Source organism: Nilaparvata lugens, chromosome 1, assembly GCF_014356525.2.
Source record: "Nilaparvata lugens isolate BPH chromosome 1, ASM1435652v1, whole genome shotgun sequence".
Lineage (NCBI taxonomy): Eukaryota > Metazoa > Arthropoda > Insecta > Hemiptera > Delphacidae > Nilaparvata > Nilaparvata lugens.
In genome coordinates, this window is record NC_052504.1 from 44,995,743 (window position 1) to 45,013,298 (window position 17,556).

Genomic DNA, 17,556 nt, shown 5'->3' on the forward strand with positions numbered 1-17,556 from the left:
TCTTATTCACTCATTTCTATGACCGTAACACCATCATCTTCACCGAGTTCTTCCTCTCCCTTTTTCTTCTACTTCTCCTTCTTTTCTACTGGAGCTTGAGTCATTGTTGATTGATTTATCTTCTTCAGTCTAGGATTAGGCTTACACACATGTTCCGGTTTCAAAGGAAATAACTTAATATTTCATTTAACATCTTCTTAGAAATTTGCCAATATCCCTTATACCATAAGGTCTATATTTCATGACAGATTTTGGATTTCTATTACCTGGCATCCATTCATCATGATTTTTCCAGTTGTATCGTTTCATTTGAAGTTGTACAGCTAATAAGTTTCGAAAAAAGGCTCCACAAATTCTTCCAAAATATCTTCATTTGCCCATGTTCCACGAATTCAGTACGCCCAACAATTTCCGTCTTTCTTTTTGTGCATACTTCAATCGCTTCTTTTGTGAGATAAAGTACCTACCTCAGTAATAGTAGATGTTTCATTATAACGAACCACATAGCCTTTAATATGGACCCAAATCAATTCAATTGGATTGAAGTGACAATCTCACATCTCATCAACTACATACCGTACTTCTTTTCTGGCCTATTCGCAGAAACAATTCAGATTTCTTCATATATTGTACATGATTAACCTCATGTATAACAGTCCAGCCACTGTTTCATGTCCTCTTTCCGACGAGAGCCTGAAGTTGGAAGATTGTCACAAACAAAAACATTTGATAGGGTGCGTTGTTCATTACTACGACCGTTGAACAAATTCTCCAACAGGTTGTGCTCGAACCATTTAATGAATGTTAGATTCATCAGTTCATCTTTCCCCAAAGTTGTGCCCAGCATTGCCCCACGTTTCATCAATTTCTTCAAATTTATTATCTTTTGAAAATTTACAACGCCATGCATATGTCCTCCCTTTCCAACAGTGGCGTTCGGAAATAATTGAGTCTTGTAACCGAAGTCGATGCTCTTCAAACCATTGGAAAGTGAGGATAGACTGACATTGAAAAGACCATCTTCCTCTAGACTTACTGCTAGCTTTCGTAATGTAGGGTGTATTCTTTCCTTCTATGATAAGCATAAATATGCTGGCTAACACAATTTTCTTGGAAACAATCAAAACTAGTTACTAGTTACTCTTTCTGCTATTTTCTGTCAGTTTTTCAGTCTCAGTTACTGATTCTAGATTTTTTTACTGACATATTCGCAAAACAGAGGATCTAGAGATTTCAACTTTCAGAACAAAAATCTTACTTATTACGACATACCATAATTCTGTGATAAATAATATTCAAATAAAAACATATTTTTTCAATATTTTCAATTTTATAAACCCTTCAATTCAAAAAATTTTTGAGCACTTAGAATACCGGGAATAGTCAACATACATACAAATCTGTGGTTAAATTAGAAATTCGAGTCTGTTTCCAAACTTATTTTATTCAGAGTAGAGCTGCTACGGGAACGAGGAATTGGAAATGTCCGGAATTCGAATGTACATGTAATTTCCAATTCCGCTTTTCCGCAGTAGCTAGTGGATGCTACTTATGTCCCTGTGTGCAACATGCGTTATTTAGAGGCTGTGCAAATTACTCTTAAGGGTTCCTGTTTTTACTATACGGATGAATTGTTAGGGATCAGGCCACTCGTTTATTAGTTGGTTGTCCTGATGACCAAATTTGGAGACATTGAGTTGGCGATTGAAGGGAAAAACAATCTACCACCGTTACAGTAATACAAACATTTAATTCAAATTTCAATACAAACGTGTTTATTTCTAAAGTCAGATTAATGACAGAAACACTCTAGACAGAAAATACCGATCACAGTGCTAAATTAACTCAAACAGAGTCAAGGATAGGGAAAATGTAGATACATTTAATGATCCATTGATTACTTATACAAACATACAGTTAAGAAGAGGAACGAGAATATACTCATCGAAGAAGGAGTTATGGTTTGCGTGGAGTTTATGATGCACCGGGCTCCAGTTCAGATGCCGGGGTTTCCGGTTCTTCATCATTGTATATGTTCTCAGCCATCTGCCAAACCTGAACAATACAAACCATTTATTAAACATGGTGATCTAATTGAAATTTCAATTAAAATTGAATGATACTTATTCTTCTTTGTTTACAGTATACAACAAATATAGGCTATTCAAATTATTCGTCACAAATTTCTCATCTATATCTTAGATCGCTCAAAGATACAGAAATAGGACCACAGAAATAGGACTATAGGACCACAAATCGCTCTCTGTGTGGCTGGGCTCTTATAATAGTGGACGATTACCTTACTAGTAGTTCTGTGAACAGTAGACCTCACGCAGTATTCTCATCCACAAGAACCTGATTGAAACTATATAGACCTTATGGAAATACAGCAATAGACTGGCTTCTCCACACATCTGTGTAATCACTTGTCAGCTGATTTATGATGAATAATTCCATTGTCTGATTTTTTACTCTAATATTGGCGTATGAAGGAGGCTCCTTTTTCCTTTTATATTATCCTTGAAATGCAAAATTTCCAAAAACCTTGTATATACGTCGACGCGCAATTAAAAAAGGAACATACCTGTCAAATTTCATGAAAATCTATTACCGCGTTTCGCCGTAAATGCGCAACATATAAACATTCAAACATTTAAACATTAAGAGAAATGCCAAACCGTCGAATTGAATCTTAGACCTCACTTCGCTCGGTCAATAAATAGCTAAATATTTTCAAGTTCTGAGAGTTTATTGAATGTAACCATTCTATTATATTCGGTTTTTAATCAAATCAAATTCAAAACTTCTAGTTTATTTATTTCTGGACTGAAAAGTAGACTCAAATCAATTCAAGTGGATAGCATAACCTTTTTAACCTTTAGCATAATCATTTTTATTCATTCATAACTCTACATTCATTGTATTATCATTCATCCCATTATCATCACCTTGGCTTAAAATACTTCTAGAAAGTCGACTTTGCAAAATAATAAATACTGTATTTTCCCAAAAGCCTGTGAGCTTATGTGTAGTAACCAGTTATTGTTAATGAGCATTACTCGTAGCCATCAGCTTGAATCAATTGAAAATTAATAAAAAGTATTGAGTATTAGTTTGTATAAAATTCATTATATTAATGTTTAGATTTGGAGGATCGATAAATATTTCATTAATAATGTATGGATTGATGAAGACAACTTATGCGCGCAGTAAAACAGTTCACAGTAAAAGATAAAATTGTATGAAATCAAGTTAGTTTTCAAATACAGTATAAAATTTGTAGTTGGAATCTACAAGCCTTGGCTCACATTTCAAGTTTAATCTATTTTGTTCATTTCAAGTTTCCAAAAAATGCAGATTGTACATAATCAAATTGTAAATATGTATGTTGTACGTTGCTTCACATTTTTCAACAGCAAACAGTCTTAATATCTAAAGTTTGTTAAGCTTATTGGTAATCCCGTCCTGTCCCCAAACCTATGGATTGGGGTACAGTTAAGATTTAATTCACGAAAACGTCGACAGCCCCAAAAGAAAGTCTATTAATTTGCACTAACCTTGGAACTGGCGAGGAAGTGGACTGTATATCTCGAGTGTAAAAGTTACTGGTGATATCCTGTCTTCATGTGTAGGCCTATATGATATTGTACATATATCATGAAACGGAACGAGGTAATGCATTCAACTCGAACGCCACGGAACAGGAGAAACGGAACGAAACGTTGTTGACTTCTCGAGCACGCTTCTTGAAGTGCTGGGTTGAAAGATAAACGCGGAGGATGAAGGAGGGGTGAGGGAGAGAGGTTATCTTGCCTCTTTGGGAGAGGGGGAAGGGGAGGAAAGCACAAACCAATCAACCTGCAATCAAGGCTGCCGATCCTACGTGAATCCACCATCTCCGCCCGCCTTGGAATGCCCCATTTCCAAGAACATAAACTCAAAAAAAAAAACTAAAATTTAAAAGTAAAAGAAAAACAAAACAACATGCACTGAACGGTAGAAAAGGAAAAACGAAGGGAAAAAGAGATAGGAAAGGAAAACGGAAAACTTCGTGTGAGGGTTAAACTAATAGGGAAGTATGGGGGCAAGTTTCCTAACTGGCCTAACATACTCACCAGAGTTAGTTTTCACGTGAGCTGAGCGCACAACACCTTTAGCATCACTTATGATTTGGGTGATGAATTGTCCTCTTTAATCCATACTAACTGCCCTACCTGAAGGTTTGTGTCACTCTCAAACCACTTATTCTTCTGTTGAAGAGTGTGGAGGTATTCACTCTCCCACCTCTTCCACAATCTCAGAGTGAAGCGATTAACCTTTTCCCAACGAGACAGTCTGTGCTCGTTGACATCACTCACGTCAATTTCAGGAACCGTCAACAGAGGGCGATGAACAAGGAAATGTCCGGGAGTCAGCGCCTCGTAGTCATCAGGAGATGAAGAGAGCGCATACAACGGTCTCGAATTGAGTATCGCCTCAATTTTCACCAACAGAGTGGAAAGCTCAACAATAGTTAGGACCGAATTTCCCACTTCACGAAACAAATGGAATTTCACATTTTTAATATTAGACTCACAGATTCCATTCATGAAAGGAGCATGTGGAATATTAAGACGAAATTGGATGCTTTTAGATGACATCGCATCACAGACGTTGGATTGATTTTCTGATGATCTGAGAAATTCAACAATTTCCTTCAATTGTCGCGCAGCACCTTTGAAATTCGTCCCTTGATCAGAGTATTTCTTTAGGCAATCCACGCCTAGAAACAAAACGATGGAGAGTGTTAATAAAGTCTTCGGATGAAAGACTTGTAAGCACCTCAATGTGACAAGCTTTTGTTGCCAGACAGACAAACAGTGCAAAGTATGCCTTGTACGTACGAGGTGAACGTACAATCAGTTGAATGAGAGCACGTTGAGCAAGAAAACCAGACGGTTTCAAACCATATGTGATTGTTTTGAGCTCATAAACGACAATATCATCGGAAGGATCTTTACGAAACAATATGTGAAGGAAAGAACGATCTTCTTCATCAACGAGGATAGCACGATACATTTTCGTAACATCACACGTGAATACGAATGAGTGAAGTCTGAATCTAGTTAACACATCACATATGTCATTTAACAATTTTGGACCTGAATGAAGAACTTGATTCAACGAAATGTGACTCTTTTTAGCAGACCCATCAAATACAACACGAACCTTTGTTGTAGGTGATGACGGATTGAATACACAAAAATAAGGAATAGAATATTTACCTGGTTTTTTAGCAACTTCCATATGATCCAAAAGAAGATACTCTTCCATAAATGATACGCAATCAGATTTCAAACGAGCATCACGCAGCATACGACGCTCCAACGACAGAAAACGATTTAAAGCAACATCATGAGATTCATGAAACTTGAGTTGATTAGTGTCAACTTTGAAAGGAAGACGAACAACATATCTTCCTTCAGTATCACGCGTGTGAGTTTCAGCAAAATGTTTCTCACAAAACTCATCATCGGGACTAGGAAATTTATGATTAGGAATTTCTTCACTTTCCCAAAACTTATGAACCAAATTATTCAACGAGTTCTCAGAGGTGGGACACGTCATTAATGCAGTCAATGACTGATTAAGAAGACCGGAATGATTTGGAAATTCACCCAAAATAATGTCACCAAACACGGTAGGAATCACGCAAAACGAACACTCTTCACTAGATGAGACTTGACTATGATGACGTAATATTTTGTTGAATAACTGACATCCCAATAGAAGATCAACGGAACGTTGTTCATAGAACACAGGATCAGCAAGGTTGAATTTTTTCAACTCATTTTGCACTTTCGAACTGAGATAAATAGGGGGCAATGAACCAACTATTTTATCAATCACGTAAGCCTCAGCTTCTAGACGAGGGTGATTTGAGCCCTTAGGTTTCAACAAACATTTCACAACACCAGAAGAATTCCCTACACTCGAGGAATTCAAACCAGAGAAATTTTGATGACAATCATGAACAGATAAACCAAGTTTCATAACAAGATCTTTTGTGATGAAATTAGCAGTACTACCAGAATCAATCATTAAACGAACACCAATAAACGAACCAGATGAATTTTTAATAACTGCTTGAGCAGTACCTAGAACAACACTCGTTTTAGGAATTAAACTAACAATTGATGACTTATCAATAACATTATCAGTGATACCACAATGCTTAGAAGAATTTAAATTCTCAACAACATTCATAGTGCTATCAGTTTGAGTAATCGAATCAACGGATTTCGATTTTAAAGCAACTTTAGAGTTGTTATAAGTAGATTTCTGATAACGAGCAGGAGAATTCGAATGGCTATTATCACTACTACGAGGATAATGAAGTAATTTATTATGCATACGGCCACAATAACACAACGATTTAGACTTGCATTGGTTTACAGCGTGAAATTTGGAGAAACAATTGAAACACTCTCAATGATTTAATAAATTCATTCCTAGCTTTTGGATCTCTTTTCAAGAAAGCAGGACATTTGAATAACGAATGATTCATTGAGTTGCAAAGTGAGCATTTTGTTTCAGCACTATCATTTAATTCACAAGTAACTGAGCTGCTTTTATTTCGAACGCTGTTATCAGCCTGAGTAGATAAGACAACCTTTTTCTGAAATGACTTATTTTTCGGCTTTTCGATAGATTTTTGTTCATTAACAGACGGCACATCAGATGCAGATAATTGATAAGATCTAACTCTCCTATTCACGAAATCAATCAACTGTTGACAAGAAGGAAAGCTCTTATCAGCTACCTCGAGCTCAAACGATTCACGTGATATTTTGTCTAATTGACGAATAGCTAATGAGTACAAGATATAATCAGCCAAATCAGGAACTTTCAACGATTTCAGAGTGGTAATACTATCACCTACTTTAACAAGAAAATCTTGAAGCGATTTTAACGAAGGTTTAAATGGGATTGAACTAGTTTTCAAAATCTCATTTACGTAGTAGTTAGCTAGCACCCTATCACTTTCATAACGCTTGCATAGAGTTTTCCATGCCAAATCAAAATCACTACTTGTCTGAAAAGATTTCACTACTCTGGCTGCTTCGCCTTTCAACAAATTATGCAAAATATGAGATTTATAAACAGGAGAATAATATTTATCATCCACAATCAATGATGAAAAGATATTTTTGAATCTAGGCCAGTCTGAAATATCAGAGCCATCAAACGGTTTTATTTCAGTTGGAGGTAATATCATGTTCAAACGGGGAGAATGAGAGGTTGAAGTTGAGGGTTCACTTTTCTCCTTCGGTTTCTCATTTTTTAATTTGATTCAATTTATCACGAGCATTTATTATTGCACAGGATAAATTATCAATAACGGTAAGTGATTGATATTCAGGTTCTTTAGTAGGTTCAACTTGAATAGATAATTCATTGATTTCATCTAAGAGTGCAGAATATTCTTTCACAGTATTTTCAATAGATATGCTTCTTATCAAAAATTGAGATTGAATTTTAGGATCATTGATGTCCTTCAACAAGTCATAAGCTTGTTGAACACGGCTAAACAAAGTTTCTTTCTTCTTCACACGAATAGTAAGCAAGGCTTGTGGGCTTGCCATTGTAACTAAGTAACTGATTAGATAAACAAGGAGATTTGGAAAGGAACTTTGTAACTGGATTTAACATGGATATCAGTGCATGTATCAACAAGTAACTCTACTATTAACGAATTGAAATTTAAATTGAAAAATAAATCTCTTGGAAATAGAACATATCCCAGGCCTGGTAGGACCATGTGGTAATCCCGTCCTGTCCCCAAACCTATGGATTGGGGTACAGTTAAGATTTAATTCACGAAAACGTCGACAGCCCCAAAAGAAAGTCTATTAATTTGCACTAACCTTGGAACTGGCGAGGAAGTGGACTGTATATCTCGAGTGTAGAAGTTACTGGTGATATCCTGTCTTCATGTGTAGGCCTGTATGATATTGTACATATATATTGAAACGGAACGAGGTAATGCATTCAACTCGAACGCCACGGAACAGGAGAAACGGAACGAAACGTTGTTGACTTCTCGAGCACGCTTCTTGAAGTGCTGGGTTGAAAGATAAACGGGGAGGATGAAGGAGGGGTGAAGGAGAGAGGTTATCTTGCCTCTTTGGGAGAGGGGGAAGGGGAGGAAAGCACAAACCAATCAACCTGCAATCAAGGCTGCCGATCCTCCGTGAATCCACCACTTATCACAAAAGAATAAACTTACCTGCATAATATTATCCTCAGAAACTGAACAGATCACCCACGGCTCGTTGGGATTCCAAGAAAAGTCTGATATTTTTGCAGTGTGTCCACCATGAATGAACTGCAAAGTGAACATAAGTGTAACAATAGACAGAATATATTTACAGACAGAATATTAGAGTACAGTTTTAATTATTTTAATTTTAAATACAAGGAACGAAAAAATGCCAGACTTTTAGGTTAGGTTATTATAAATTTGTTCAAAATAGCTAGTGAGATCTATCGATTGATTGCAGAGTAGAACGTTAATAATCAGGATTAGTTCGGAACGGTCACCAATTAACATGATTCCATGAACACACCTTTATTTGGGTAAAATTATTTGCTACACATATACTGTAAATTTTGATAATAAAAACAATATAAAAACTTGTAGTGCCCTTTCATTAAAACATTTGAACGACTAGTTTCGACCATTGACCATTTTCAAGTTAAAATGACATATTTCAACTTGAAAATGACCAATGGTCGGAACTAGTTGTTAAAATTTTTAAAGTTTTTAAAATGTTTTAATAAAAGGGTACTACAAGTTTTTATATTGTTTTTATTAATTTGAATAAAGTAGCACATAAAAGCTAAGTGATTTCGCTAAGAAAGTGACTAAGAAAGATTTTGTATATTTTGGACTAAAGAAATAGTAAAGGGTTAAAAAAACTTTTTTAATAAAATTTTTCATTAATATTTTGAGTTTTAATACTACTTATATTTTTTATGGTAGCACGGTAACTACCAAAAATTATTCACTCGGTAGAACCATGACATATTATGCTATCTTTTCTCTATGGTAGAACCTAATTTCTCACAAATTCAATATTGCTCTTTATTCTGTGCAATACAATTTCATTGTGTACATGTTGAGCCTGTTCGTTATTTCCCAATCATCCAAGTACAAATGCATTTATGAAAAGAGATCAATAGAATCACTTTTTAAAACGTCAGACACTACATAATTTAAATTTTATTTCTTGCTGGAGATGGTAATGTTCTATTTTGCAGTCACTGATTTGACTAGTAACAAGTACCAGGCCTGTTGAAGTTTTTCAAGACCTCTCACAAATTCAATATTAGCTATTTGTGCAACAAGTGTTCACAGTCTATCTTTGCCAAACAAATTTGGCCATATAGCCATCTCTTGAGTGTAGAAAGCATTTTCCCACCGCTCCACCTATTCTATAATACATAATTATCATACTATATTATACTGATTTAGTTGTTTTGTACATCTTATAGGTTGTCGTATTCAAGCGATTGTGTGGTACAATTATTCATGTAGTTCCAGGTTGAAAAAACACAGTTTTTCGACTATGGAGAAATTCCACAATATCAATAATTCCTATTCTATTCCTATTCAAGCTGGTAGTAGCACACCGTGAATCAACAGCTAACAGTTAGTGAATGACTTACGAGGAGTTCAGGTGGGCCGTCCTCGGCATCTTCGCTGGACTGCTCTTCGCCAATCTTGCTCAGGTCCCAAACGTGCAACCTGCGGTCTGTGCCACTTGACGCCAGGATTGTCTCGTTATGCGGTGACCATTGCACCTACACATAGCATCAATCAAATCAATGCTTCATAAATAACATTAAAGAATCATTTCAAAAGTTAATCAGGTAAACAAAAGTGTCCTATACAAAAACTGAATCAGTTCAAAATTAGTATTTGATAATAGCTTCGAATGCTCATCAGGTACCTTAATTTATTCTGTGGAAAAATTGATTGTTTCCTACTGTTGAATACGAGTATTGATATATTCTAAATTAATACTCTATATTGATGAGTATCGACATGTATATTTATATGAATCGACTATTGGTATCGAGTGCTGCATGTGTTATAAGATGATTGTTGAACGCGTGTCAAGACGGAAGAGCTTTAGTTATATTCAAGATTGTTTATTTCAGGTGGTTAACATTATAATGGTTGCGTTCAAAGCCACTGATCAATTCCATCGTGTTTTTTTGCGTTCAGTAAAAGATCTGATCACAGATGAACTACAGAATGGAAAGTCGGCTAGTATCCTGACGCCAAAATCTGCCATCTTGAAAGAGAGTGTAGCATTGTAATACAGTGGTAGTTTTAATTTCTAACAAGATGATGCAGTCATGTGCCGTGGTCTTGGTTAGATTGATACCTTCCATTCTGTATGTATTCTGTGGCTGAACGGTTGCTCATGAGTCATGACTGAAAGATGTTTTCTCTGCTGCTTATTTTGTAAAAAAAACTAGAACCTATCTCATTGTATAATCAATAGAAATTAAAACCATCAAGTGATTGGAGTTGTTGAAAATGCTTTGGATAATATTTCAAATGTTATTGAATTTATGTAATCATGCATTTCTGTGCTCCCAAATACATTTTAATGGAGTCCATTATAATTGTAAACAACCTCGTATTCAGCCATGTCTGTTTACGTTCAGCTACTCTACGTTCTTTTCCATCGGTTAGAAAAGTATGATGAGTTGATCAGTGAACGAACCGGATATGACGTATTTTTTTCTTATCATTCAAACCAAAGACCTTGAAGAGGTATAAACTCAAAATGCCTATGCCTTCCTATTGCTAGCTCTTACTTGAAATTAAAGGCTGCCATTGAGGTATTTTAGCGCAAGATATTATATATATATATATTTTTTTTTTTTTTGAAATATTAAAGATTACAAAAATCTTGAAGATCTTTAGTATGTAGGTTGTATCTTCCAGGTTGTCCCCTCAATGGCCGATTTCAATTCCAAGTATACTAGCGCTGCATGTGAGTCTACGCATCGTTCAACGACCAAATAGTGCTTCGTTCACTCACCGATCAGTCGCTTTGAACTCAACCAATTTGGTTTGTGTTCTTTAATAAATTAATAGAATTCAACAATTCAAAGTGTTATATTTGTGTTTCAATTCAAAGTGTTATATTTGAACATACCAACACCTACATAAAAAAATTGTTCAACAAAAACTCAATAAACAAATATTATAATGATACAGATTGAATTATCAAAACAAACAATAAAAAATTTCATTCTTACGGTAAATTATTAAGACAATCATCATTAACGATAAAAATGATAAGTAAACACAAACTGTATCATTATCATCACCATATAAGGCTCTTATTTATACTACGAAGAATGAAGATCTAAACAAGCAAAGATAACAGGTTGCTTTACAAACAAATAGCCATGGGACAAATGAAAATAAAACCAAATCCAAAATTAATATATAAAATTAAGTTTTTGGTGAAACATAGAAACACACAAACTGTGAAGAATAGCATTCGGTGAGACCAAAAATAAGATCGAGCCGGTGATTGAACTTCAATATTGTATACTGTACTATAATTTGAAATGTACTGTAGTACTAACCTGGAAAATTTCATCTTTATGCGATTCAAATGAGTGCAATTTCAGCTTCAAATTTCTTAAATCCCACAGTGCAACAGTCTGTAAAAAATATAAATCATTAGCTACCATATTTAAAAATACAATATATATAGAACAATAGTCTTAGCATATTGATGATATTCAATTATTTAGACATTAATCTATTATTATTAAACACTGTTCTGTTGCAATAATGCTAAAAGATTATTTACAACAAAATATCAGTCATTTTTTACAAGACAACAGACTTAAAAATGAATACTAATGTAAGTTAAATCGACTGAGAAGGTGATTGGGTTTTTAAAAAAAAGATAGATCTTCACGTTGCGAGAGCTCGATGTAGACTGCCCTCGACAATTCATTTATTGCAAGCTGCTCTACTATCTTATCTTAGAGATAGTAAGACGTAATAGGTGGGGAAGCCGGCAGCTCGCCTAACTCCTCCCCCCCAGTCTCTACTATCTCTAAGATTCACAAAACAAAATAAATAAGTTTACAAACAAGGATATGAAAAAGAGGAAAGAGGAAAAACAAAAAAAAAATTATCTTCTGTGATTGTCATGTGAATGTCTTTTCAATCTCTTGATTTGCTGCATGTGAACCATTTCATGACGCGATGACACATCATTCACCTTCTTCAACTTTAAACGATTCCGTGGTAGTATAGCCTGAACCACATACGGACCCACAAATCGTTGATCAGACTTTCTCCTTTTGTAGTGATTCTTTTTAAACACCTTGTCTCCAACTCGAATCTTCCTTTCAATTTCTTCTGCTTTCGTATTATAATGTGTGACTCTAACGAGTTTGTTGTCACATATTTTCTGTCTGACTGGTTCCTGCACTTCCTGATGATCCTTCAATTCTAACGGTGTAGCTCCCGTGGTCGAGTGTATGCTATTATTGTAGGCAAATATCGCTCTTGCCATGGCTTCCTTGCCTGCGATTAGCTTATCTGCTTCCAGGAGATGAAGATGTTCCGTCAGTGTACTGTGCAATCTTTCTATCATCCCATGAGATCGCGGGTGTCCCGTTGTTGTGTAGTGACTCTCAATTCCATATTCTTGAAGTACGGCTTTTACATGGTTGTTGCAGAACTCTTTTCCGCGATCCATAACTAATTGGTGGGGAGTCTGATATAATCCAAACAATCGTATTAAATTCACAACTAGACAGTCAGCTGTTTTATTCTCGAGTGGCCAAGCAGTTGCCAATTTGGTGAATCGATCGATTGAAGTGAGATATTTCTCTTTATTATAATGGAATACGTCCGTCCACCTCTACAGTATGGAAAGCTTGTTCGGGTGTTGGAGTTAACTGTAATGGTGTTCTGTAGGGTGTTCTATCATATTTAACTCGCTCACATGTCACACATCGACTTAGAATATCACTTACTGTTTTTATCACATTCAGCCAAAAGTATTGTCTTTTAAGATGTTCAACTGTTTCCTTCACTCCTCGATGATTTGTTCTCCCTGTATGATATTGTCTAATAATATCATTTTGACGTTCCTTATCCTCCACCGTTTCTACCTTTTTGGTGCACATAATCATTTTGATATCTCTATTCCATTCAACACCCTTATAGAGCTCTTTGATCTTTTCCACAAATAGCTGGTCTTCTGAGTATACGTAATATATTTTCCCTTGTGTTGTCAACTGTCTAATTGTACTGCTAAGTTCATTATCTAACGTTTCCGGTGGAATACTAATTGTTGTCTAATAGGGCCGTACCTATGTATTTGTGTTTCAATAATTCCTTCTTCTTTTTTCTTTAGAATGAGTTGATTCCGCTTATTATTAATGATGTCATGTAATACCTCCATTTCATTCCATTCATTCCTTTCGTCAGCATCCAATAATTCCATGTCAAATGATGCTGGGCTCCACTCGTTCGTCGCCGGTTCTCTCAAATATTGGTCAATAACATTTTCCTCCTCTGAATCAACTGACAATGGGTTGATGTTTCTTGATAAACAATCTGCGACTACATTATCAATTCCTTTGATATGCTTGATTTTAAAATTATACACAGCTAATTTCTCCTTCCACTTTGTTATTCTTGCTGAAGTTTCTTTCAACTTATCTACCCAGAGTAATGGCATGTGATCTGTTAGCAATTCGAACTCATTACCATACAGATAGGGACGAAAATTCTCTACACACCATACAATGCCCAATAATTCTCTCTCAATAGTACTATAACGTCTTTCAGCTGGTATTAATTTCCTACTAGCAAAGGCAACGGGTCTATCCCCCTGTGATAAAACTCCACCGATGGCTTCCATGCTGGCGTCTGTTGTCAGTGTGAAAGGTTTCTGTAGATCGGGGAAATTGAGTACCGGAACTGTACAGATCGCTTTCTTACACTTTGCGACTGCATCCTTCACATCACCTGTTATTTCAAATTTGATTCCTTTTCTAAGTAGTTTTGTTAACGGTTCCGTCATCTGGGCGAATTTTTTTATAAACTTCCGATAATAACCCAACATTCCTAAAAAGGTTCTTACTTATTTTACATTTTTAGGTATAGGTATTTCTTTGATCGCACTCACTTTCCTATCATCCGGTCTCACTCCACTTTCCGATATAATATGTCCCATGAATCTTACTTCTGACTGACACAGCTTAGATTTCTCCTTTGAGTCTTTTAATCCAAATTCTCTTATTCGTTTGAAGAGTAATTTCAAATGTTTTTCGTGTGCTTCAAGATTTTTACTGAAAACTAATATGTCGTCCATATAGATTTGGATTGCGTCTTCATCCAATCCTTCAAGAAATTCGTCCATAAGCCGCTGAAAGGTCGCTGGAGCATTTTTCAAGCCAAAAGGCATGCGAGTGAATTCATAGTGTCCTCTTTCGTAACTGAATGCTGTTTTTTCCATATCACGAGGATTCATTTTAATCTGATGATATCCAGCTTTTAAATTGAATGTGCTGAACACTCTAGCACCGGACATTCTGTCCAACATATCCTCTAGTCTCGGTAATGGGTATCTTTCTAACGTTGTTCGTTTATTCAATTCACGAAAATCCACGACTACCCTGAATTTAGGTTCCTTTCCAGGCTCGACTTTCTTTGGAACTACCCATAAAGGACTGCAACACTGTGACACTGAATTCTGTATTATTCCTTGTTCTTTCATTTCGTGAATGTGTTCTTTTATTATATTCCTCATTGCATGTGGATATCTGCGAGGTTTGACATATACCGGTACAGTTGAATTTAGTTCGATCGAATGTTGCACTCTCCCTGTAGTCGTTAGGGGTTGGCTCCAAATTCACACAACACACGTTCCGCAATATTATCTCCTTCTTCTCGAATAACACATCCCATTAGATAATGTTCTTCCCTAGATAATTGTTCTGTGGTGTGATAGCTTTTCCTCCCTAACTTAATTATCCAACGTCCGTTTTTATATGAAGGCACGTTTTTCACTTTTTCCATTAGATCACAGCCGATTATCATATCATATTTATCACTCACAAACTTTGTCACATGCACACACATGGATGCTTTTATTCCTGTCAGTATGAATAAGTTTAATTCAGTTTCGCCACCCAGTGCTTGTTCTCCAGTTAAAGTTTTCATTCTGCACATACACTTTTCAATTTCCAAATCAGCATTAATTCTACTAGCTGCTTCTAATGACAACAATGTGCTATCTGAGCCTGTATCAAATAAGCATTTCACTCCCCACTCTTCTACTAAAAGTAAAGGCAGTTTACCTTTCTTACATTATTTGTTCTTATATCTTTCACTGCCTATATGCTTCGTGACTAATTTTCAATCTTGTTTTTCATCACCTTTAGGTTTCACGTTAGGTTTCCCTGGTTTTCCCAACTCCGGCCAGTCTTTTCTTTGAGAGCGTTTATTCTGACGACCATAGCTGCTGTTTCCTCCATCCGATGAATAAGATGTCCATCCTCCGTCTGACTCAGACTCAGAATTCCTACTTCTCGCATGTCTTCTTATCGCGTTCACTTCCATTGGCTCTCCATACTTAGCGTAATTCCTCTCTGCCGCTTTCCTGCGATAGATATATGGACATTCTCGAGCGAAATGTCCTTCCTCTTTGCATTCCCAACACTCCCAGCGAGATCTTGCTGGTTTTCCATCCCGTTCCCGCAGTGGCCTCCTCTCCTGTCCCGTTCCTCTCTCGTTCCTCCTCCATTGGGAAACTGGCTGCGATTTCCTATGTTGTTGATTGTATTGATGTCCTCTCATAGGTGATCGGCGACGTTTCCTTTCTACTGTTTTCCAGTCTGAATATCTAGGACGACTATCCTCTCTATCAGCTTCCTCATCTTTGACCAAATTTACCGCTTCCTCTAAGGACTTTGGCTTCGCAATTTTTACGGCAGTTCTCACTCTTTCCAGCAATGATTGTAGTAGTATTTCTGAAGCCAACTCGTCATAAATTTTCGTTCTCCATACGCTTTCATCCTGGCTATCACTTGAGTCCAAAATTCGCGATCTAAGACCCTTCATCACATAAGCCAACCGTTTGGCAAATTCCGAGACTGACTCACTAGTTTCCCGTCGTAATTCTAATACTCTGAGTGCACTCGTAGTGACTGACTTCCGCGCGCCTGCATAATGTTCCTTGAGAGCTTGACGCACAACTGTCCAAGTCGAGCTAAATGATGCTCCTATGTCTACTAACACTGAAACGTTAATTCTTGACAAAAAGTACGCATGAATGTTGGCATTTGTTACCTCGTCTATAGAGTTCGCGACTAATTGGGCATAAACTGCATTCATTCTTTCTAGGAAAAGTTCTAATTCTTTCACCTCCCCATTGAACTGTTTCACTGAGTCAATGATGTTCATGAGGTATTGTACACGGGCTGTTTTTATTTGTTCCATCTTCACGGAAAATTCCAAATCCTGGTTACCCGATGTGGAAGCCGGGGGGGGGGGGGTAGTATTTTGGTTAGCATTCTCCGTTGGGACCATTGCGAATTTCACAAACGTGACCTAAATATCTCTACTATCTTATCTTAGAGATAGTAAGACGTAATAGGTGGGGAAGCCGGCAGCTCGCCTAACTTGTATAATTAACAAGACAATAGACTTAAAAAAAAAATAAATAATAAAAATGTTTATTCTCAGTCAAAGAAAATACATAACATAAAACATCTTCATACAAATAAAAACAAGTTTTTAACTGAAAAATAATACACATATGCAAAGCTCAAGGAGCTTGTCCGCATATGGGAGCACAGTACTAATGATATTACACTGATTATAGTTAAATTAAAATAAGAAGTAATAGATTCAAAAAACCGAACAATCAACTAACTTATCAAGAAATAACCGAACTATCCCTGTAAATACATTATAATTAAATCTTTTAATGACAATAATCATTCAATAAGAAATAAAATAAATGAATAAAAAAAATGAATTGAATAACAAAACAAAATGAAATTTCACATCACTCAATGACACAAAAAGGAAAAAATTAAAATACCGTAATGAAACATTTTTCTCCTTTCTCAACCAAATGCAGCTCTATACACTGCACAGAAACTCTTTGAATGAACAACCCAAGAATTAAGAGTTAAGAATTAATATAGTAGCCTACCATTTACCATCCTTATTTTTCAAACTGGAAGAAAAAGAATGAGGATTCAAATTATTACAAAATACATTCTTTCAATTTCATCCTCAGTTAATGACATAATGTATCTTTTAACAGATCTCTTGAATAGAGAGAATGAGTCACAGTGCTTAATTTCATCTGGTAAACTATTATGAAATTTACCCTCAAGAAATAGGAACGACTTCTGGAAAAAAGTGCTTCTAGGTCTGGGCAACCTAACTCTCTCCATGAAGCGTGTGGCAGGCCTAAGCACCTGTGCATCTACTGTATT

General features: G+C 36.1%; 1 protein-coding gene across 1 annotated transcript in view; it reads right to left on the minus strand.

Annotated features, from left to right (window-relative positions):
* Nucleotides 1–1,730: 1,730 nt before the first annotated feature.
* LOC111047479 (chromatin assembly factor 1 p55 subunit) overlaps nt 1,731–17,556 on the minus strand; it is a 32,483-nt gene continuing 16,657 nt past the window's right edge. The window contains exons 7-10 of the mRNA XM_022333239.2: nt 11,659–11,736; nt 9,712–9,846; nt 8,270–8,368; nt 1,731–2,055 (exon numbers count right to left, since the gene is read on the minus strand). Of these exons, the coding sequence (XP_022188931.1) occupies nt 1,975–2,055; nt 8,270–8,368; nt 9,712–9,846; nt 11,659–11,736 (393 nt within the window). The 3' untranslated portion in view covers nt 1,731–1,974. The remainder of the gene's footprint in view (nt 2,056–8,269; nt 8,369–9,711; nt 9,847–11,658; nt 11,737–17,556) is intronic.